The following is a 22368-nucleotide window of genomic DNA, read 5'->3' as shown; positions in this document are numbered from 1 at the left end:
GTCCAGTCCATAGTGGATCTAACATAATAGTGAAAGTCCAGTCCATAGTGGATGTAACATGATAGTGAGTCCAGTCCATAGTGGATCTATCATAATAGTGAGTCCAGTCCATAGTGGATCTACCATAATAGTGAGAGTCCAGTCCATAGTGGATCTAACATAATAGTGAGTCCAGTCCATAGTGGATTTAACATAATAGTGAGAGTTCAGTCCATAGTGGATCTAACGTAATAGTGAGAGTCCAGTCCATAGTGGATCTAACATAATAGTGTGAGAGTCCAGTCCATAGTGGATCTAACATAATAGTGAGAGTCCAGTCCATAGTGGATCTAACATAATAGTGAGAGTCCAGTCCATAGTGGATCTAACATAATAGTGAGAGTCCAGTCCATAGTGGATCCATCATAATTGTGAGTCCAGTCCATAGTGGATCTACCATAATAGTGAGAGTCCAGTCCATAGTGGATCTAACATAATAGTGAGTCCAGTCCATAGTGGATTTAACATAATAGTGAGAGTTCAGTCCATAGTGGATCTAACGTAATAGTGAGAGTCCAGTCCATAGTGGATCTAACATAATAGTGAGAGTCCAGTCCATAGTGGATCTAACATAATAGTGAGAGTCCAGTCTATAGTGGATCTAATATAATAGTGAGTCCTGTCCAAAATGGATCTAACATAAAAGTGAGAGTCCAGTCCATAGTGGATCTAACATAATAGTGAGAGTCCAGTCCATAATGGATCCAATATAGTGTGTATCTAAGTATATGAAAGCATTACATTTTTTTTTGGTCCTTTCCAGCTATTCTGTGTGTGACCAACAAATTATTTTACATTTAGCAGCTAAAAATTGGTGATAAGTGAGCAATAAATATGTGAGGCCAAAAATACATCCGTCCACTTATTTGTGAGTTGTCATTAATGCAAGCTAAGTTATGTTCCCAAGTGCTGCATACTGCATGCTTTTTGTGTTATAAAGTGGTAATTAATCCCCCCATCAGTGATGTAATGTTCTATCGATCCTCCACTGGCATCTGACTTTCAGTAAATGGGAGGTCTGGCAGGCTGCTCACTGACATCACTTAAATATCATCTTGAGAGGAATGAGACGGCAGAAACTGAAGCTATTCCATCCTGTTACCTGCTAGCAGACCCAGCTTCTCTTCTCCGTAGCCTTGCCTCCGCCATGGCGGACTCGGGAGGGTCTCAGCTGATTCAAAACCTGACCTTTAATGCGAGCGGCGCCATAAAGCTTCTTACTCTTTCGCCCGCTTTCCAGCATGTGGCCTGGATCAGACACAACATCCGCAAGATGGAGTGTTGCTTCTTCACAAAAGGTGCCAGGTAGGACGACTTCTTCTGTCCAAAATAAGTTCCACGAAAAGACCTCTTGATGGACTCTCGGTGACCTCTTGCAGAGAGGACGTGTGCGTGTGTGGCTACGGGAAGAGCGAGCATGCGGCCGAGGCCGTCAACGAGGAGGACTTCAGCGACGAAGCCTGGGATGGACACAGACATGTCCGTGAAGTGCCCACAGACGCTTTCGGGGACATCAGCTTCGGTGGTTTGAGGCAGGTGACGACTAAGGTGAAACATCACATTTACTTTCTTCAGTCTTCTAACTCCCTTTGAGCAAACAGTCTGCCAACAATAGAAAAAAAAAAGTATCAGTTTCTGCAATCAGTAGTGTGCGCTTGATAAGAACGAGGCAGTAGCTAGTAAGGTGCAACAACAAAATCTGGTCATTGAAACACATAACAAACTAAAAAAATAGTAACACAAAATATAACGCATTTCCATGTAAAGGATATTTGCAGGGCAATGCAAAAAATGTGTGTAGACTGTGTAATACAATGCAAAACTGTCAAATTCTGCACAGGGTTAATTTCTGTCACTTTATCCTGCATCCTCTTTTAAAAGGCCAACATTTTTCTCCGTCAGATTGTTGCCACACCTGCCAGCTTGTCCAATTTCAGTCCTAACATGTCCAAACACGCATTTACCTCTGTGAACAAGTCAACCTGTGGTTGTCCCTGATCCCTCTGTGATTTGAAAGTTTGCAGTTATCGCAGGTAAGAAGATGAGCAGCTGGGCGGTGTCACGTACATCGCAGCTCTCATCCAAAGCCAGCGAAAAACAGTCAAAGTCGGCTGTTCTGTTCTTCAGCTGAAGCTCCGAGTTTCCAGCGTTGGCCTCAACGCACCTCGTTACAGTGCGTCGGGAGAGCGACACGTTGTCAAATGCGCCCCTCTTCTCCGGGCATATCAGCGCAACAGAGTCCAATAAGCACTTCTTAATAAACTCTCCGTCAGAAAACGCTTTACTTTTTCTGGTGATTTTGTGAGAAATGACTAAACTTGTCCTGACGGCTGCATCTCTGGGGGTGTGAACTTTGGTCAAAAGTCCTTGTTGGGTTTGCAGTTCTAAAATCAACGCATCCGCCTCCCTTGCGCAATCTTCATCAGACAGATTCCGGTATTTTTCCTCGTGCTTCGTCGTGTAGTGGCGATTTAAATTATATTTTTTAAACATAGCAACCTGTGTACCACAAATTAAGCACACGGCTTTACCTTTAATTTCTGTAAAGAAATACTTGGCAGTCCATGTCTTGTTGAAAACACAGCATTCGTCATCAACTTTTCCATTTTTAGCGTGAGCTGACATCTCTGTGATAACCAGTCATCACTTGTCGCTGTGCACCTTCACTCACAGCTTACACACGGACATACGTCCATAAACAACACTTTTCAAAATAAAAGCAGCACAGTTGTATTGCACAAACGACAGAGATGTTTTTTAACATTTATTTTGTAATTTGTGATCGCCGTTCACATTCACTCATAATCGCGCATACGTTTACACGGAAGTAATACAAATAACGCTTTTCAAAACAAAAGCAGCACCGTTGTATTGCACACTCGACATAGATACTTTATTAAATTTATTTTGTAATTTATGATTGGCCTCGGCCCGCGGATCCGCAGAATGCCCAGATCTGTCTTAGTTAATGCACCTTTTAACTATCAATTTTAATCCACTTTTTATGATGTTGCCCCGTTTGTTTTAATTGAATTGTTGTTTTACTTCAACTATGTTGTGTGATTTTATCTGTGAAAAGCGCTTTATAAATAAAATGTACTTACTTTGTGTCTTCTAGTGCGCCGCTATTATCTGGTGTGCCCCAGGGATCTATTCTTGGACCAGTACTCTTTTCCTTATATCAGACGCTACTAAGCTCAGTTATTGTCAAGCACAACATGTTCTTTTATTTCTATGCCGAAGACTTTATTTACTGTTTTTTCCGAACACTCCTGAAATTGGGAGTGGTTGGGTTAAAACCAAATGGTCCCCAAAACACACCGTTTTACGTTTTCCCTTCATTTTTCAGTATGCCCGAGTGTCCACTGAGACCAGTCCTGAAGTCGTCTACCAGTTACTGACTGAACAGTGGAAACTGTCCCCTCCCAACTTGTTGATCTCCGTGACCGGAGGAGCCAAGAACTTCTATCTGAAGACACGGCTCAAGAACGTCTTCCAAAGGGGTCTCATCAAAGTGGCCCAGACAACAGGTTAGCATCTCTCATCAATTCATGGTACAACTGTACCATGAATTGACTTATGTGAACCCCGACTTAAAAAAGTTGAAAAACTTATTCGGGTGTTGCCATTTAGTGGTCAATTGTAAGGAATATGTACTGTACTTTGCAATCTACTAATAAAAGTATCAATCAAAGTACTAACAGGTTCATCAGTCCATCAACATGTTGGTCAACTTCTGAATTTTTCAGATTTCAAAGTTAAAGTGATTTATTTATTATTACCATGAATTGATTAATGTGGACCAAGACTTAAACAAGTTGAAAATTGTATTTGGGTGTTGCCATTTAGTGGTCAATTGTAAGGAATATGTACTTTACTGTGCAATCTACTAATAAAAGTTTCAATCAATCAATCAAAGTGTGACCTGCAGATGGCAGTCAAACATAAGAAATAAGTGTAGGTATCTGCTGATCTGTATTTGGGATCTGCATGAATCCTGAAAAATTGCGCGCCTCCGCCTTTGTAGTCCGTGGAAAAACTACGATGAGTTCAAGGATCGCTGAAATTATTAGGACAAAACGGTGCTTGACAAATACTCTCATCGGTGAAGCATGTATAACATAAACAGTGCGATTTCTAACAATTTCGAAGGTTTGTTTCATGTTTTTTCGTCTATAGAAAGTATATCAAAACCAAACCAAATAAATATTTTTTTCTTAATTTTTTCATTTTTACACATCATCACAAAATCTTTTTTTTCCCCCTCAAAACTCGAGAGTGTGCCTAATTACGGAATAATTCTGGTTTCGTTACCGACCTCAAAGCCATTTTTTGTGGTACATTGTGTAATGATTAACGTGGACCCCGACTTTAACAAGTTGAAAAACTTATTCGGGTGTTACCATTTAGTGGTCAATTGTACGGAATATGTACTGTACTGTGCAATCTACTAATAAAAGTTTCAATCAATCCTTTAATCAAAGTACTAACTGGTTTATCAGTCCATCAACATGTTGGTCAACTTCCGAATTTTTCAGATTTCAAAGCTAAAATTAGTTATTGACAGCGATTTTAAACTACACAAACAAGTCCATGGCGTTTTAAAATCGTGTTTTTATCACCTTCGTCTTTTAGTAAAGGTTAAACCGTTTTTATCTTTTAACCTTTTTGAACAAGTCGTGCATGCTTTTATTTCAAGTGGCTTGGACTACTGCAAAGCACTTTATGCTGGCATTAGCCAAAAAGCTCTCTCCCGGTTGCAGTTAGTCCAGAACGCGGCAGCAGGACTTTTAACAGGGGCCAGGAAACGCCAGCATATAACCCCAATTCTTCAGAGTTTGCACTGGCTCCCTGTTCATTTTAGAATTGATTTTAAAACATTGCTGTTTGTTTTTAAATCTTTACATGGACTGGCACCTCAATATATCTCGGAGCTCATCCGCGCTCTGAGGTCCGAGAGCCAGTTCCAGCTCGTGGTGCCCAAGACCAGACATAAGACCAGGGGAGACAGGGCCTTCTCTGTGGTCGGCCCTAAGCTCTGGAACACTCTGTTCAAACTGCTTCCACAGTGAAGTGTTTTAAGTCTCGTCTTAAGACCCACTTTTATTCTTTGGCTTTTAACACTACGTGAGTTGTGTGGTCCTCTATTCTCTGTTGTCCTCTGTGTTTTTTATACACTTTGATTTCTATTTTACTGTTTTAATTGATTTTACCCTTTAAAATAGTTTTTAATCATATTTGTTTTTATATTGTTTTTATTGGTTTTATATTTATTTATTTTGTGTTTTTATTCAGTCATTGGTGGAGCATGATATGTAGATATATTTTTTATTTTTATTTTATTTTATTATTATTATTATTTTTACAATTGTTTTTGACATGGCTGTGCAGCACTTTGGAACCGTTATTCTTGTTTAAATGTGCTATATAAATAAAGTGGATTGGATTGATTGGATTATTTATTATTACCATGAATTGATTAACGTGGACCCCGACTTAAACAAGTTGAAAAACTTATTTGGGTGTTACCATTTAGTGGTCAATTGTACGGAAACTGTACTGTACTGTGAAATCTACTAATAAAAGTTTCAATCAATCAATCAATTTGGTCCGTTTGAGTTAAGTGTCGCCCTCATAAGACCTTGATTAATGTGTAGGCAGCGCTTTAGCAGTGTTTTAACATTCTTTAATACAAGTGTAAAATGAAATAATAATGGCGTCGCTACTCTTATTACCGTCTCCTTTTTGTTTGCATCTGCATAGGTTCATTAATTAGTGCATGTAATTAATGAACTGTATTGCTCATTTTGTCCTGAGTTGCTCTTTTTTTAATGTTGTCATTACAGTTCATCTTTACCATGAATGGGAGCCTTCTGTGGTGGCATTAGATGAAAAACGTTTTGAAATTACTAATATTTAAAATAAAAACACTAGGGATGTCCGATAATATCAAACTGCCGACATTATCGACCGATAAATACTTCAAAATGTAATATCGGAAATGATCGGTATCGGTTTCTATAAGTAAAACTTATGACTCTTTAAAATGCCGTTGTGTACACGGACATAAAGGGCAATGGCTTTGCATACCGGCCCAGTAACATAATATCTATGGCTTCTCATTTACACAAATGAATGCAATGCATACTTGGTCAACAGCCATACAGGTCACACTAAGGGTCCATACAATTGATCCAAATTGGGGTTGTTGGCAGGGCTGGATACTATGCCAAAGGAAAGGCGGACTGTTTACCAATCATTCGCATGCTGTTTGAGATTGGAATTAATGTAGTCTGTGTCATGACTCGGACTTTGGTGCGGTTTGTTTTCCGGGGGTAGTGACATCTTTTCATTTTAACTCAAAGTACAAACAAAACAAAGGGTATAAACATAAAGCGCTCTCAGAAGAGGTACAAAACTTGGCCATGAAACAAAACTATTACTACAACGTATACTATGGACATAAAACAAAACTTGCAAACTATGGCATGAATAAAAAAACTTACGGGGAACGAGAAAAGAGCATGGAGCAAGGGTGAGTAGAGGGTGATGTCGCCAGGCTGACTGCCAGGCAACTACAGGCTTAAATAGGTGCAGTGATGACAGGTGCGTGAGTCGTGAAAACTGATGGGTTGGCATGGTGACAAAACAAACAAGAGTGCCCAAAGAATTCAAAACAAAACAGAACGTGACCACAAAACATGACAGTCGGGAGTTTAACGAAACTTGGGGGGGGGATATGCCTCAAAATTGAAAAAAAACCAAAAACGTTTTGACCTTTCAGATCAGACCTGGGCAAATTAAGGCCCGGGGTCCACATGCGGCCCGTTAAGCTATGGTGATCTAATTAGTTACTATGGTCATCTAAATAGTTACTATGGTAATGTAAGTTCACAGCAGCTCAGATGAGGCACCAAGCAGTGTGGGTGGGGAGCGTTTCCACAAGGAGATTTTCACAACAAAGTTCTAAAGCAGGGGTAGGGAACCTATGTCTCGAGAGCCAGATGTGGCTCTTTTGATGACTGCATCTGGCTCTCGGATAAATCTGAGCTGACATTGCTTAACACGATAAGTAATGAATAATTCCACTTGTAATCACAGTTTTAAAAATAACGTTCAAATAATAAAAAATTCTCATGCATTTTTATGTTCAAGAAGTTGCGTTAATGGTAAGAAGTAATTTCTTAATTATTGGTTAGTGTGGGGCTTGCCCTCTTGGGGGTTCTTCAGACCACCAAGCACCGACATGAGAGCCTGTTTCAGGGTTACAATATTGTTTTATTTTTCAATAAGTCTCTCAGTTGCTTTACAGCAATTGTCTTTTTCTCTTTTGTTCTCGCTCTGGCTCTAGCCCAAACCCTGTCTCGCCTCCTGGCTGCTGCTTATGAACAGAGCAACAGGTGATTAGATAAAAAGGCCCAGGTGGGCCATCTACGCACCTGTCGCTGATTTTGAGGCCGGTCCTGGCAACACCCCGCTTTGCTGCAGGCCCGCAGGCCACGCCCCCTCCACAGTTAGCTTCAGAATAACAATGTTATTCCAAAGAATAAGAGACCTATTATACTCTAGAAATGTTGGTCTTACTTAAAAATGCACACGTTTAGTTGGGTTCAGTGTTAAAAAAAACTATTATATGGCTCTTACGGAAATACATTTTAAAATATTTGGCTTCTGGGTTTTCTCAGCAAAAAAGGTTCCCGACCCCTGTTCTAAAGCTTAGTGATGTATCAGCTATATCAGATTGTAGATGAGTTTATTTTGTACTCTTCGCGTTCATATTTCACTGTTTGTTGCATTTCACTTGATTGTAAAATGTGTCAATCGGGTGTGACGTTCATTTTTTGTCAATATTCAGTGTTTTATCCTTCATAGAAAATTTTAAAATTCCATTGTGTTTTAAGGCGGTCTGTCATAACGTTTTTAGGATTCAATCCGACATTATTGTGAGGTTTTGTATTAGTGTTCATAAAAATAGATATAACTGCCCCCAGACACATTTTTGTCTCTAAATGTGGCCCCCGAGTCAAAATAATTTCCCAGGCCTGTTACAGATGGCTAATCAACACTTGTTAATTGCAACAATAACTGTAAAACACATTTAGTCTGCATTACTTGTCCGGAATCTAAACAGTAGTTTTAGTTTAGTTGAATATTATTTACTGAAACAAATGTAATATCAATAATAATAGACATGTTATTAAGGACTGCAATACTCTGCTCCACCCAGGTGCGTGGATCATCACAGGTGGCACCAACACGGGTGTCATGAAGCATGTCGGGCAGGCGGTGAAGGATTACTCCCTGAGCAGCTCCATGCAGGGCCAGATTGTGACCATCGGAGTCGCCACATGGGGAGTTATTAACAATAGAGACGTTTTGGTGAATTCACAGGTACATCTATTTATCATTCATAATGCTTACATTTAAAAAAATGTTTCCCCCACATTTCTTTTATTGATTTTTTTTTTTTTTTGTGAAAAAACAAAATAAAATAGAGATAAAATAAAAATTAATATTGCACACATCACACAGCTCCACATGGTATTATAATGTTGGTGGGTTTGCACTCCATTGCCTAATACAGTGGTCCCCAACCACCGGGCCGCGGCCCGGTACCGGCTTGATTGGTACCAGGCCGCAGAAGATTTTTTTATTAATTTCAATTTTTATTTTATTTTTTATTTTTTATTAAATCAACATAAAAAACACAAGATACACTTACAATTAGTGCACCAACCCAAAAAACCTCCCTTTTTAATGACAAAGAAAAAAAAAAAAAAAAAGAATTCAAAGTAGTTGGGAAAGGGCATGTTACCCACTGTGTTACATCACACTTAATAAACATTTTGGAACTAAGGAAACTAATTGTTGAAGCTTTGAAAGCGGAATTCTTTCCCATTCCTGTTTTATGTGGAGCTTCAGTCGTTCAACAGTCCGGGGTACCCGCTGTCGTATTTAACCCTTCATAATGCACCACACATTTTCGATGGAAGACAGGTCTGGACTGCAGGTGGGCCAGGAAAGTACCCGCACTCTTTTTTACGAGGCTACGCTGTTGTAACATGTGCTGAATGTGGCTTGGCATTGTCTTGCTGAAATAAGCAGGGGCGTCCATGAAAAAGACGGCGCTTAGATGGCAGCATATGTTGTTCCAAAACCTGTATGTACAAAGTCAGAAAAAAATGCCCAACTAAATTTTGGACTCTCCTCATTTGGTATGTACATTTGTAGATAAGCAGTATATGTATGACATATATGGGGCGGTTTTATTGAAGTGCATTATGTTTCTTAATTGCTGACATTTGCTATGCCGGCCAGATGCAAGAGGACTTTTGGAATAGTCATTTTTATAATGACTAAGTATTCCCGGTATATTCTTCTTAGGGTTGTTTCCCCGCCCATTACTCGATGGATGTCAAGAGTCGAATGCCGTGCCTTGATAACAATCACACTCACTTCCTGCTGGTGGACGACGGGACACTCGGCCACTATGGCGTTGAGATCGATCTGCGGAGTCGATTGGAGAAGTGCATTTCCGGAAAGTCTCTCGGAAACAAAGGTAGCACATGCACCATTACAGCTGCATTATACGGGGCGGAGCCATCACTCAGCAAGGAACCACATTTGGCAGCCTGAACATGACACGCCTCACTATATAGTTTTTTATTTTCACCACCTGCTTGCTGTGTTTTGTGTCCCAACTTGTGTTTTTCATTGCCAGATGGTGAAGTGACCATCCCTGTGGTGTGTGTGGTATTAGATGGAGGAGCAGGGACTCTCAGTGTGAGTCCTCACTTTTGTTCTCCTCGTCTCCTACTAGTCCAACTAGGGCTGGGCGAAATATATCGATATACTCGCGTCGTACACCCTGGACAAGTCGCCACCTCATCGCAGGGCCAACACAGACAACATTCACACTCATACGTATATATATTTATAATGTTATGCCTGTAATTCAGATTTATGTTTTATCATGTTTATGTTTTGTTTTTGGACTCTTGTTTCTTGTTTTGCACTTCCTGGTTTTATTCTGGTTTCCATAGTAAGCCATTAGTTTCCACCTGGTTTCCAAGTCACGCCCCTGTCCTCAGTCCCGCACCTGTTTCTCATCACCATAGCCACTATTTAAGTAATTTGTTTTCTTTTCCTCGGCCTGGCTACTTTACCTGCTGGATTGTATTGAACCCTCATGACCACGCACCTACCTTTCCTTGCCGGAACCTCATGCCTTGCCACGCTGTTTATTGTTTGACCACGCCACAAAAAACTTTTTGTATTTATGCCTCAGTGCAAGTTTTTGGTTTGCTTTGTGCCTTGATAGTATCGTCTGTTTATTTGTAGATAGTCCTGCCATTGTGCTGTTTTTGTTTAAAGTTTTAGTATAGGTTATTATCCGCCACCGAGCGCGCTTTTTGTTTTGCCTTTTTTTTGTATTATAGTGTATAAATAAAACAATATGTACTTACATTCACGTCTTGCTCGTGCAAATCATCCTTTGCGTAGAAGAAGCAAAAGACCTGACATATATTATATAATTATCGTCATCCGTGGTCCGGATCATGTTTTTATTATGTTCTGTTAGTTTTTAACTTCATTAGTTCCTGTATGCGCTTCCTTGTTTGTTTTGTCACCATGGCGACTCATTAGGTGCCACACCCTCAAAATCATGCACAAAAGTGCACTTTATTTGTTTTAAACTATTGTAGTGGCGTTCTGTAGAAAAGGGCACTTTAATTTAGTGTTGTTTTGATATATCATCTTAGTGACATCATGCACAAAAGTGCACTAATAGCCTGTTTTAAAATTTCTCTGACAATCTTGCACTTTTTGTTTTGGAAATGACATGAATGTTTGTGCAACTGCTTAATAACTGCTTAGTAAATTCACTTTTGGTCAATTGACTTAGTTGTGATTTCCCTCTCTGCATGTAAGTTTAAAAGTAGCATATATTAATGCAATATGAAGAAGAATGTTTTAATGTAGACACATAGAATCATCATACTGCTGTGGTTATATGCATCAAGTGTTCATTAAAGGCTAAGGCAAAATATCGTGATATGTATTGTGTATCGCGCTATGGCCTAAAAATATTGAGATATTGAAAAAGGCTATATCGCACAGCCCTAAGTCCAACCAAGTTGTGTGTGTGTGTCCTTTCAGACCATCTACACAGCCATGCTCAACGACACACCATGTGTGGTGTTCGAGGGCTCGGGAAGAATGGCTGACGTGATCGCCCACGCAGCAGGACTACCTGTGAGCCAGGTGACCATCAGTCTCATCCATCGCCTGCTGAAGAAGTTCCTCAGCCACGAGTACGACAACTTCTCCGACCTCCAGATCATCGAGTGGACCAAAAAAGTATAGTCAGGAAAGTCTTTACTCTATTAAGTGTTTTTTTTTCCCGAACAAGTGTCTACTCTGTGTGGCAGATTCAGGACATCATCAGGATGTCTCACCTGCTGACTGTATTCAGAGGAGGCGAGGACAATCACGGAGACGTGGATGTGGCCATTCTGCAAGCGCTCTTCAAAGGTGGGCTCATCCATTTCTGTAAGATAATTCCACGGTCAATTTGTTTCCATCTCTGACCTCCATATACAAACCCCGTTTCCATATGAGTTGGGAACCTGTGTTAGATTTAAATATAAACGGAATACAATGATTTGCAAATCATTTTCAACCCATATTCAGTGGAACAACATATGCTCCCATCTAGGCGCAGTCTTTTTCATGGACGCCCCTGCTTATTTCAGCAAGACAATGCCAAGCCACATTCAGCACGTGTTACAACAGCTTGGCTTCGTAAAAAAAGACTGCGGGAATTTTCTTTGCCCGCCTGCAGTCCAGACCTGTCTCCCATGGAAAATGTGTGGCGCATTATGAAGCGTAAAATCTGACAGCGTAGACCCCGGACTGTTGAACGACTGAAGCTCTACATAAAACAAGAATGGGAACGAATTTCACTTTCAAAGCTTCAACAATTAGTTTCCTCAGTTCCCAAACGTTTATTGAGTGTTGTTAAAAGAAAAGGTGATGTAACACAGTGGTGAACATGCCCTTTCCCAACTACTTTGGCACGTGTTGCAGCCATGAAATTCTAAGTTAAATATTATTTGCAAAAAAAAAATAAAGTTTGAGTTTGAACATCAAATATATTGTCTTTGTAGTGCATTCAAATGAATATGGGTTGAAAAGGATTTGCAAATCATTGTATTCCGTTTATATTTACATCCAACACAATTTCTCAACTTATATGGAAACGGGGTTTGTACATTATTAAAACCATTTCCTGGAAAACATCCTGCTGACTTAGATGCCCTCCTTGTACTTGACTGGCATCAGTACCTGATTATTGCAACCTCCAGGGAGACCTTGCGGCAATTAAGTGTGCTGAAGCAAAGTGCTTCAAGCAAACTGTCGGACAATGTTCATACTGCTCAGCGTTCTGAATAATGGTCCCAGTTTTGTTCTAGGTTTGTCAGGTTCAAACAATGATGACATCTATTAAATAGACAAGAAGCAAGGAACCAAGCAGAGACAGAGTTCAATTTGGCTCATGAGGAGAACGTATGGCGCTGAACACTTAGTCACTGTCTCGCCCTACGCTCTAAGGTTCAGCTCCCGCTTCCCTCTTTTTATTCAGAGTTCCATAGTCAACATCACTGAGGCCGCCTCTAAAAGGAGTGGTCACATATATTATGCAAAGCACGTCCAGAACGCACAATACATGACGGAATATGCTATGGGCCTTGTGATTTTGCCTTGTCCTCGCTTCATCTGCGTGTTGTCATCTTATCTTCGTTGAGGTTCTTGAAGTCCTTGTCTGTTAGCGGACTAAAACAAAGATAACATCTGTGGCAGAGGCCACCCCTCAGACAAGAAGTTTTGTCCTTGCATGGATTAAAAAAGTCTTACTTGAGCACAATAGCTAATAACTAAAGAAATGGACTTTAAGCATACTATAGTTAGTGTGATAATATATACATAATTATTCTAACAAGGTTGCAAATATTCACAGGTTGCATGTGTAACAAAATATATATATATTAGGGCTGTGAATCTTTGGGTGTCCCACGATTCGATTCAATATCGATTCTTGGGGTCACGATTCGATTCAAAATCAAATTTTTTTCAATTCAACACTATTCTCGATTCAAAAATTATTAATTAAAAACAACAACAACAAAAAAAAAATCCTGGTTTAACAGGATTCTGTATTCATTCAATACATAGGATTTCAGCAGGATCTACCCCAGTCTGCTGACATGCTAGCAGAGTAGTAGATTTTTGTAAAAAGCTTTTATAATTGTAAAGGACAATGTTTTATCAACTGATTGCAATAATGTAAATTTGTTTTAACTCTTTAAACGAACCGAAAATATGACCTTATTTTATCTTTGTGAAAATATTGGACACAGTGTGTTAAGCTTATGAGATGTGATGCAAGTGTAAGCCACTGTCACTCTATTGTTCTTTTTTTAATTTTTATAAATGTCTAATATTGTCAATGTGGAATTTTTAATCACAGCAATGCTGAAATTATAACTAATATTAATACTGTTGTTGATAATATACATTTTTGTTTCACTACTTTTGGTTTGTTCTGTGTCGTGTTTGTGTCTCCTCTCAACAGCCCCAAACCATGATGTTTCCACCCCCATGCTTCACAGTAGGTTTGGTGTTCTTGGGATGCAACTCAGTATTCTTCTTCCTCCAAACACGACAAGTTAAGTTTATACCAAAATGGATAGCAGAGGATTGGAAAAATATCATGTGGTCAGATGAAACCGAAATATAACTTTTTGGTATAAACTCAACTCGTCGTGTTTGGAGGAAGAAGAATACTGAGTTGCATCCCAAGAACACCACACCTACTGTGAAGCATGGGGGTGGAAACATCATGCTTTTGGGCTGTTTTTCTGCTAAGGGGACAGGACGATTGATCCGTGTTAAGGAAAGAATGAATGGGGCCATGTATCGTGAGATTTTAAGCCAAAACCTCCTTCCATCAGTGAGAGCTTTGAATGGTTGACCAAATACTTATTTTCCACCATCATTTACATATAAATTATTTTAAATTCCTACAATGTGAATTCCTGGATTTTTCTTTCACATTCTGTCTCTCACAGTTGAAGTGTACCTATGATGAAAATTACAGACCTCTGTCATCATTTTAAGTGGGAGAACTTGCACAATCAGTGGCTGACTAAATACTTTTTTGCCCCACTGTATATTTCTCTATATTTGCATTTTGTATTATTGCCAAGTCTTTGATGCTGAGTGTCACCAATGTTGTTTTGATACACTGCTACGTCTTCTGTAGCTTCAAGGGCCAGTGAGTCCCAAAGAGTTGAGGGCTGGAGGAGGCAGCTGGAGCTGGCCATCGTCTGGAACCGAGTGGACATAGCCGCCACCGAGATATTCACCGACGAAAGCCAATGGAAGGTCAGTCAACAGACTCCTGTGGTTTGTAGCAGTTGCTGGTGAATGCTAATAGAACCATCCATCCATTTTCTACTGCTTATTCCCTTTGGGGTCGCGTGGGGCGCTGGTGCCTATCTCAGTTACAATCGGGCGGAAGGCGGCGTACACCCTGGACAAGTCACTACCTCATCGCAGGGCCAACACAGATAGACAGACAACATTCACACTCACATTCACACACTAGGGCCAATTTAGTGTTACCAATCAACCTATCCCCAGGTGCATGTCTTTGGAAGTGGGAGGAAGCCGGAGTACCCGGAGGGAACCCACGCATTCACGGGGAGAACATGCAAACTCCACACAAAGATCCTGAGCCCGGGATTGAACCCAGGACTACTCAGGACCTTCGTATTGTGAGGCAAATGCACTAACTAACCCCTCTTCCACCGTACAATTGACCACTAAATGGTAACACCCGATAAGTTTTTCAACTTGTTTAAGTCGGGGTCCACGTTAATCAATTCATGGTCTCAAGGCCCATTATTCTCACATTTGTCCACTGGTATCCTTTCATGCTAACATCAATAAAAAAATTAAAAAAAATTGAACATTTAGTCATTGTAAAAGAACATACGGTAATGTCATGGCTGTGTTGCGTTTCCAATCATTTCTACAACTCTTATATTTTTGTGATAGAGTGATTGGAGTACATAATTGTTGGTCACAAAAGAAACATTCATGAAGTTTGGTTCTTTTTTTAATTTATTATGGCTCCACTGAAAATGTGAGCAAATCTGCTGGGTCAAAAGTATACATACAGCAATGTTCATATTTGCTTAAATGTCCCTTGGCAAGTTTCACTACAAAAAGGCGCTTTTAGGCTGGCTCAGCGTGGAGGACAGAGTCAAACAACTTATACTGAGCCTAGTCTATAAAATCCACTACACCTCCCTGATACCGAAGTACATGTCAAACTACTTCCTTAACGTAAATGACCGCCTTAACCACAACACCAGGGGGAGCTCTACAAACCACGTTAAACCCAGATTCCGATCTAACAAAGGTCTTAACTCATTCTCCTTCTATGCCACATCAATGTGGAATGCACTCCCAACAGGTGTAAAAGTAAGTGCAGCTCTATATTCCTTCAAAACCGCTCTAAAACAACACCTCCAGGCACTTTACTAATACCCTCCTCCATTCACATCCCTTCTTCCCGGATTGTAAATAACCTAATGTAAATAATCAAATGTACTTCTAATGTATATACTTGTTCTTATGCTATCTGAACTCACTGTGTTCTCTGCTGGCTGTACATATCCTACTAAGTAAGACCTACACTGTTTCAATGTCCATTTCTCTGTTGATGCAATTGTTGATGACTGAAGTACTGATATCAACCAAAGCTCCTCATCCCACCCCCCGCATTGTAAATAATGTAAATAATTCAATGTATATACTATGATGATTAACTTGTGTGATGACTGTATTATGCTGATTGTATATATTTGTACCATGAATTGAGTTACGTGGACCCTGACTTAAACAAGTTGAAAAACTTATTGGGGTGTTACCATTTAGTGGTCAATTGTACGGAATATGTACTGAACTGTGCAATCTACTAATAAAAGTTTAAATCAATCAAATTGGTAGTATAGCCATCCACAAGCTTCTGGTTGAATTTTCGACCACTCGTCTTGACAAAATCGGTGCAGTTTAGCTAAATTTGTTGGTTTTCTGACATGGACTTGTTTCTTCAGCATTGTCCACACGTTTAAGTCAGGACTTTGGGAAGACATTTGGGAATAAGCCATTTCTTTACCACTTTTGACATGTGTTTGGGGTAGGGCTGGGCTAAGTGGCCTTTTTTGAATATCTCGATATTTTTTCAGGCCATTTCACGATACACGATATATATCTCCATATTTTGCCTTAGCCTTGAATGAACACTTGATGCATATGAATAATCACAGCAGTATGATGATTCTATGTGTCTACATTAAAACATTCTTCTTCATACTGCATTATTATATGCTACTTTTAAACTTTCATGCAGAGAGGGAAATCACAACTAAGTCAGTTGATTAAAAGTGTATTTATTAAACAGTTATTAAGCAGTGGCACAAACATTCATGTCATTTCCAAAAAAGAAAGTGCAAGATTGTCAGAGACATTTTAAAACAAGCTATTTTGTGCATGATGTCACTAAGATGACATATCAAATCAACACTAAATTAAAGTGCACTTTTTGTACAGAACGCCACTACAATAGTTTAAAACAAATAAAGTGCACTTTTGTGCATGTCACACAAGTTATTTCAATAACTGTCAAATAAAATGAGCTGCAAAATAGGAAATTAAATTGCTATGTGGTGGTTTACTGCGAATGTTATCTCCTTATGTTGTTCACCATTTATACTGCTCCATGCTGTAAATGTAGACTAATCAAATTGGAGTTTGTCCAGCCAATCCATTTGTAGTACAGTAGGGCAAAAAATAATTTAGTCAGCCAGCGATTGTGCAAGTTCTCCCACTTAAAATGATGACAGAGGTCTGTAATTTTCATCATAGGTACACTTCAACTGTGAGAGACAGAATGTGGGGGAAAAAAATCCAGGAATTCACATTGTAGGAATTTTAAAGAATTTATTTGTAAATTATGGTGGAAAATAAGTATTTGGTCATTAACAAAAATTCAACTCAATACTTTGTAATATAACCTTTGTTGGCAATAACAGAGGTCAAACGAACTCTATAGGTCTTTACCAGGTTTGCACACACAGTAGATGGTATTTTGGCCCATTCCTCTATGCAGATCTTCTCGAGAGCAGTGATGTTTTGGGGCTGTCGCCGAGCAACACGGACTTTCAACTCCCTCCACAGATTTTCTATGGGGTTGAGGTCTGGAGACTGGCTAGGCCACTCCAGGACTTTCAAATGCTTCTTACGGAGCCACTCCTTCGTTGCCCGGGTGGTGTGTTTGGGATCATTGTCATGCTGGAAGACCCAGCCACATTTCATCTTCAAAGCTCTCACTGATGGAGGTTTAGGCTCAAAATCTCACGATACATGGCCCCATTCATTCTTTCCTTAACACTGATCAATCGTCCTGTCCCCTTAGCAGAAAAACAGCCCCAAAGCATGATGTTTCCACCCCCATGCTTCACAGTAGGTATGGTGTTCTTGGGATGCAACTCAGTATTCTTCCTCCAAACACGACGAGTTGAGTTTATACCAAAAAGTTATAATTTGGTTTCATCTGACCACAAGACATTCTCCCAATCCTCTGCGGTATCATCCATGTGCTCTTTGGCAAACTTCAGACGGGCCTGGACATGCACTGGCTTAAGCAGGGGGACACGTCTGGCACTGCAGGATTTGATTCCCTGTCGGCGTAGTGTTTTACTGATGGTAACCTTTGTTACTTTGGTCCCAGCTCTCTGCAGGTCATTCACCAGGTCCCCCCCCGTGTGGTTCTGGGATTTTTGCTCACCGTTCTCACGATCATTTTGACCCCACGGGATGAGATCTTGCGTGGAGCCCCAGATCGAGGGAGATTATCAGTGGTCTTGTATGTCTTCCATTTTCTGATAATTGCTCCCACAGTTGATTTTTTTCACACCAAGCTGCTTGCCTATTGTAGATTCCTTCTTCCCAGTCTGGTGCAGGTCTACAATTCTTTTCCTAGTGTCCTTCAACAGCTCTTTGGTCTTGGCCATAGTGGAGTTTGGAGTCTGACTGTTTGTGAGTGTGGACAGGTGTCTTGTATACAGAAAACGAGTTCAAACAAGTGCCATTAATACAGGTAACGAGTGGAGGACAGAAGAGCTTCTTAAAGAAGAAGTTACAGGTCTGTGAGAGCCAGAGATCTTGCTAGTTTGAAGTGACCAAATACTTATTTTCCACCATAATTTACAAATAAATTCTTTAAAATTCAAACAATATGAATTCCTGGAATTTTTTTCCACATTCTGTCTCTCACAGTTGAAGTGTACCTATGATGACAATTACAGACCTCTGTCATCATTTTAAGTGGGAGAACTTGCACAATCGGTGGCTGACTAAATACTTTTTTGCCCCACTGTATATGGTAGGCATGGTGTTCCTGGGATTCAAGGCCTCACCTTTTCTCCTCCAAGCATATTGCTGGGTATTGTGGCCAAACAGCTCCATTTTTGTTTCATCTGACCAAAGAACTTTCCTCCAGAAGGTCTTATCTTTGTCCATGTGATGTGATGACAAACTTAAACCCGAAAAAAAATGTGCTTCGTTCTCCATCCCAGTCCGATGCCCTCCATTGGGCCATGTTCTCGGCCCTGGCAGGCAACAAGCCCCAGTTTGTGAGCCTCCTGCTGGAGAACGGCGTGAATCTAGGGGAGTTCCTGCAGAGCGAGAACACACTGTGTGACCTCTACAAAAAGCTGCCCAGTTGCTTGTTCCTCCGCAAGCTGGCCCAACGGGTCCACAGGTCCTGCTGTCCGAAGAGGAAAGTGTTTGTCATCAAAAACCGGGTACAGCCGGGACCAAGTGAGGGCATCTGCTTGAAATACGTGTCTGATGAGGTGCGGCACCTGCTGGGCAACTTCACCCAGCCCATCTACCCACCGGCTACCATTACATACCAGTTCAACATGGAGGATGGAACATCGGTAAGCCTCTTCATCATCTCCTATTGCAGAGAATAACTTCCCACTCATTTCATTAGACACTTCAGACCAGACCTGGGCAAATTAAGGCACGGGGGCCGCAAGCTTTACAATCTGGCCCGTCGGACATATCCACATTTTTTTTCTTTTTTATATTTTTTTATTTTTAAGATGGAAAGTCTAGCTGCCATTATGATGTGCAGTGCTGTTTTCTAATGACAGTTAGTCTTCAACTACACAAAGTATTTCGATGGTTGGAATCTGCGCTTTTGCATGATATTGTTGTGATCCGCTTCCCGGATCAGATCCTTAGTCTTGTTTTTGAGTCCTTTTGTGTGTTTTGATTATTTTTGGGCTTTTCCGATCCCTTAGTATGTGTGTGCACTTCCTGTTTTGGTTACCATGGTTTCTGATTTGTCCCAGCTGCTCTTGTTTTACACGCACGGGTGTCTTGATTGTTGCTTTAGTATTTAAGCCTGCATTCTACCTCAGTTCGTCCTTGGTTTGTCATTTGCTACATGCAACATTCACGTTGGTTTCTTTAAAGGCCTACTGAAATGAGATTTTCTTATTTAAACGGGGATAGCAGGTCCATTCTATGTGTCATACTAGATCATTTCGCGATATTGCCATATATTTGCTGAAAGGATTTAGTAGAGAACATCCACGATAAAGTTCGCAACTGGAGAAAAGCCCTGCCTCTGCCGGAAGTCGCAGACGATGACGTCACCCGTTGAGGGCTCCTCACATATTCACATTGTTTATAATGGGAGCCTCCAACAAAAAGTGCTATTCGGACCGAGAAAACGACAATTTCCCCATTAGTTTGAGCGAGGATGAAAGATTCGTGTTTGAGGATATTGAGAGCGACAGACTAGGGAAAAAAAAAAAAAAACGCGATTGCAATCGCCTTGCATTGAGACGGATTCATGTTTTTAGAGACATTTACTCGGATCCATCCAGCCATTTTCTACCGCTTATTTCCTTATTGGGGGCGCTGGCGGAATCGGGCGGAAGGCGGGGTACACCCTGGACAAGTCGCCACCTCATCGCAGGGCCAACACAGATAGAGAGACAACATTCACACACTAGGGCCAATTTTGTGTTGCCAATCAACCTATCCCCAGGTATATGTCTTTGGAAGTGGGAGGAAGCCGGAGTACCCGGAGGGAACCCACGCATTCACGGGGAGAACATGCAAACTCCACACAGAAAGATCCCGAGCCTGGATTTGAACCCAGGACTGCAGGAACTTCGTATTGTGAGGCAGACGCACTAACCCCTCTTCCACTGTGAAGCCCCATTTACTAGGATAATTCTGGGAAATCCCTTATTTTTCTATTGTGTTGCTAGTGTTTTAGTGAGTTTAATATTCCCTGATAGTCGGAAGTGTACGTCCATGGCCAGGTGTTGACACGCAACGTCCCGGGGAAGTCGACGGCAGCTGTACGGGAGCCGCAAGCTCAGCTGATCGCCGGTAAGAAGCGACTTTTTAACCACCGAAACCTGCTGGTTGACAAGTGGTCGGGATCCATGTCCGCTGTGATCCATAGGAAAGTTTCAACTCTGTGAATTTTAAACAAGGAATCACCGTGTGTTTGTGTGGCTAAACGCTATAGCTTCCCAACTCCATCTTGCTGCTTTGACTTCTCTAATATTAATTGAACAAATTGTAAAAGATTCAGCAACACAGATCTCCAAAATACTGTGTAATTATGCCGTTAAAGCGGACGACATTTAGCTGTGTGTGTGCGTAGCGCTTATACTTCCTAAAAACCCGTGACGTCTTGGGAACACGTCATCATTACACAACGTTTTCAAGACGAAACTCCCAGGAAATTAAAAATAGCAATTTAGTAAACTAAAAAGGCCGTATTGGCATGTGTTGCAATGTTAATATTTCATCATTGATATATAAACTATCAGACTGCGTGGTCGGTAGTAGTGGCTTTCAGTAGGCCTTTAAGACTTTGTATTTTTGTTAAGTCTTGTCTTAGCTTCCGTGCGCTCTGCACGTGCTTATTTTGATCCGTTCAAGAGTCTTTTGGCCTGAGGTGAGAAGCTGTTACAGAACCTGGAGGTTCTGCTACAGAGGCTGCGGAACCTCTTTCTAGAGTCCAGTAGTGAAAACAGTCCTTGGTGGGGGAGTCTCTATAGATATTCTGAGCCCTGGTCAGGCAGCGGCTTTTTTGCGATTTCAAACTACAGCTGAGAAACAGATGTTTTTTCTGGTGGCCCTATGGTTAAGAAACACTGAATTACAGTAAATCCATAATGGGCCTTAGATAGTTTACACAAGGTATACAGCAAAGCACATTACTGGATTTCTTTCACTGTCCCTCCAGCTGCCAAGAAGTCTGTCAGGTTCCCAAGCGCCCCTCAGGATGGACCTTGCTGAGGCTCAGAGAGATCCCGCGAGAGACATTTTCCTTTGGGCAGTTGTGCAGAACAATAAGGAGATGGCAGACATTGCCTGGGAGCAGGTAGTCCCAACACAAAGACAGACAAAGCTGGGTAAACATCTGTATTGTGTACAGTCACCCGTGAACTCTTATTCACACAGTGCACAGACTGCATGTCCGCTGCTCTGGCTGCATGTAAGATCTTAAAGAAAATGGCGGAGGAAGAAAGTGATGCGGACGGAGCCGTCGAGATGCGAGAGCTGGCCGATCACTACGAGAGACACGCTATCGGTATACACTGTATATTGTACATCACACCAATTAAATACAGACGATTAGGCAGACCTGGGCAAATTAAGGCCCAGGGGCCACATGCGGCCCGTAAGAGTTTCAATCTGGCCTGCCGGACATTCCCAAATATTTTTTTTAATATCTTTTAGATGTAAAGTCTAGCTGCCATTATGATGTGCAGTCATGTTTTCTAATGACCGTAAGTCTTCAACTATAAAAAGTATTTCAATGATTGGCGCTTTTGCATGATATACTAGTTACTATGGTTATCTAATTAGTTACTATGGTAATCTACATCACAGCAGCTCAGACGAGGCACCAAGCAGTGTGGGTGGGGAGCGTTTCCACAGAGTATCAGCCTGAAATGCGGGTGTCAGGGACAGACGTGGAAGGATATTTCGGTCATGTCTTTGTGATCATGTTTTGTTTAGTTGTGTTAGATTACTTCAAGACTCCATTAGTTCCTGTTTTTTCACTCCTTTGTTTTGTTTCCATGCTTATCCATCAGTTCACCTGTCCTCACGACTCACGCACCTGATTCATTTGAACTCACGCACCTGTTT

The 22368-nt window shown here is 40.9% G+C and overlaps 1 protein-coding gene across 1 annotated transcript in view; it reads left to right on the top strand.

Moving 5' to 3' along the window:
• Positions 1–1099: 1099 nt before the first annotated feature.
• The window catches only part of trpm2 (transient receptor potential cation channel, subfamily M, member 2), a 55936-nt gene continuing 34667 nt past the window's right edge, over positions 1100–22368 (top strand). The window contains exons 1-12 of the mRNA XM_061880108.1: positions 1100–1344; positions 1419–1587; positions 3389–3569; positions 8267–8430; positions 9424–9598; positions 9761–9822; positions 11200–11400; positions 11472–11574; positions 14366–14487; positions 18750–19115; positions 21458–21595; positions 21676–21805. Coding sequence (XP_061736092.1) covers positions 1187–1344; positions 1419–1587; positions 3389–3569; positions 8267–8430; positions 9424–9598; positions 9761–9822; positions 11200–11400; positions 11472–11574; positions 14366–14487; positions 18750–19115; positions 21458–21595; positions 21676–21805 — 1969 coding nt within the window. The 5' untranslated portion in view covers positions 1100–1186. The remainder of the gene's footprint in view (positions 1345–1418; positions 1588–3388; positions 3570–8266; positions 8431–9423; positions 9599–9760; positions 9823–11199; positions 11401–11471; positions 11575–14365; positions 14488–18749; positions 19116–21457; positions 21596–21675; positions 21806–22368) is intronic.

Source organism: Nerophis ophidion, linkage group LG19, assembly GCF_033978795.1.
Source record: "Nerophis ophidion isolate RoL-2023_Sa linkage group LG19, RoL_Noph_v1.0, whole genome shotgun sequence".
NCBI lineage: Eukaryota > Metazoa > Chordata > Actinopteri > Syngnathiformes > Syngnathidae > Nerophis > Nerophis ophidion.
The sequence above is the reverse complement of the archived record's forward strand: the minus strand, read 5'-3'. Positions and strand labels throughout refer to the sequence as shown.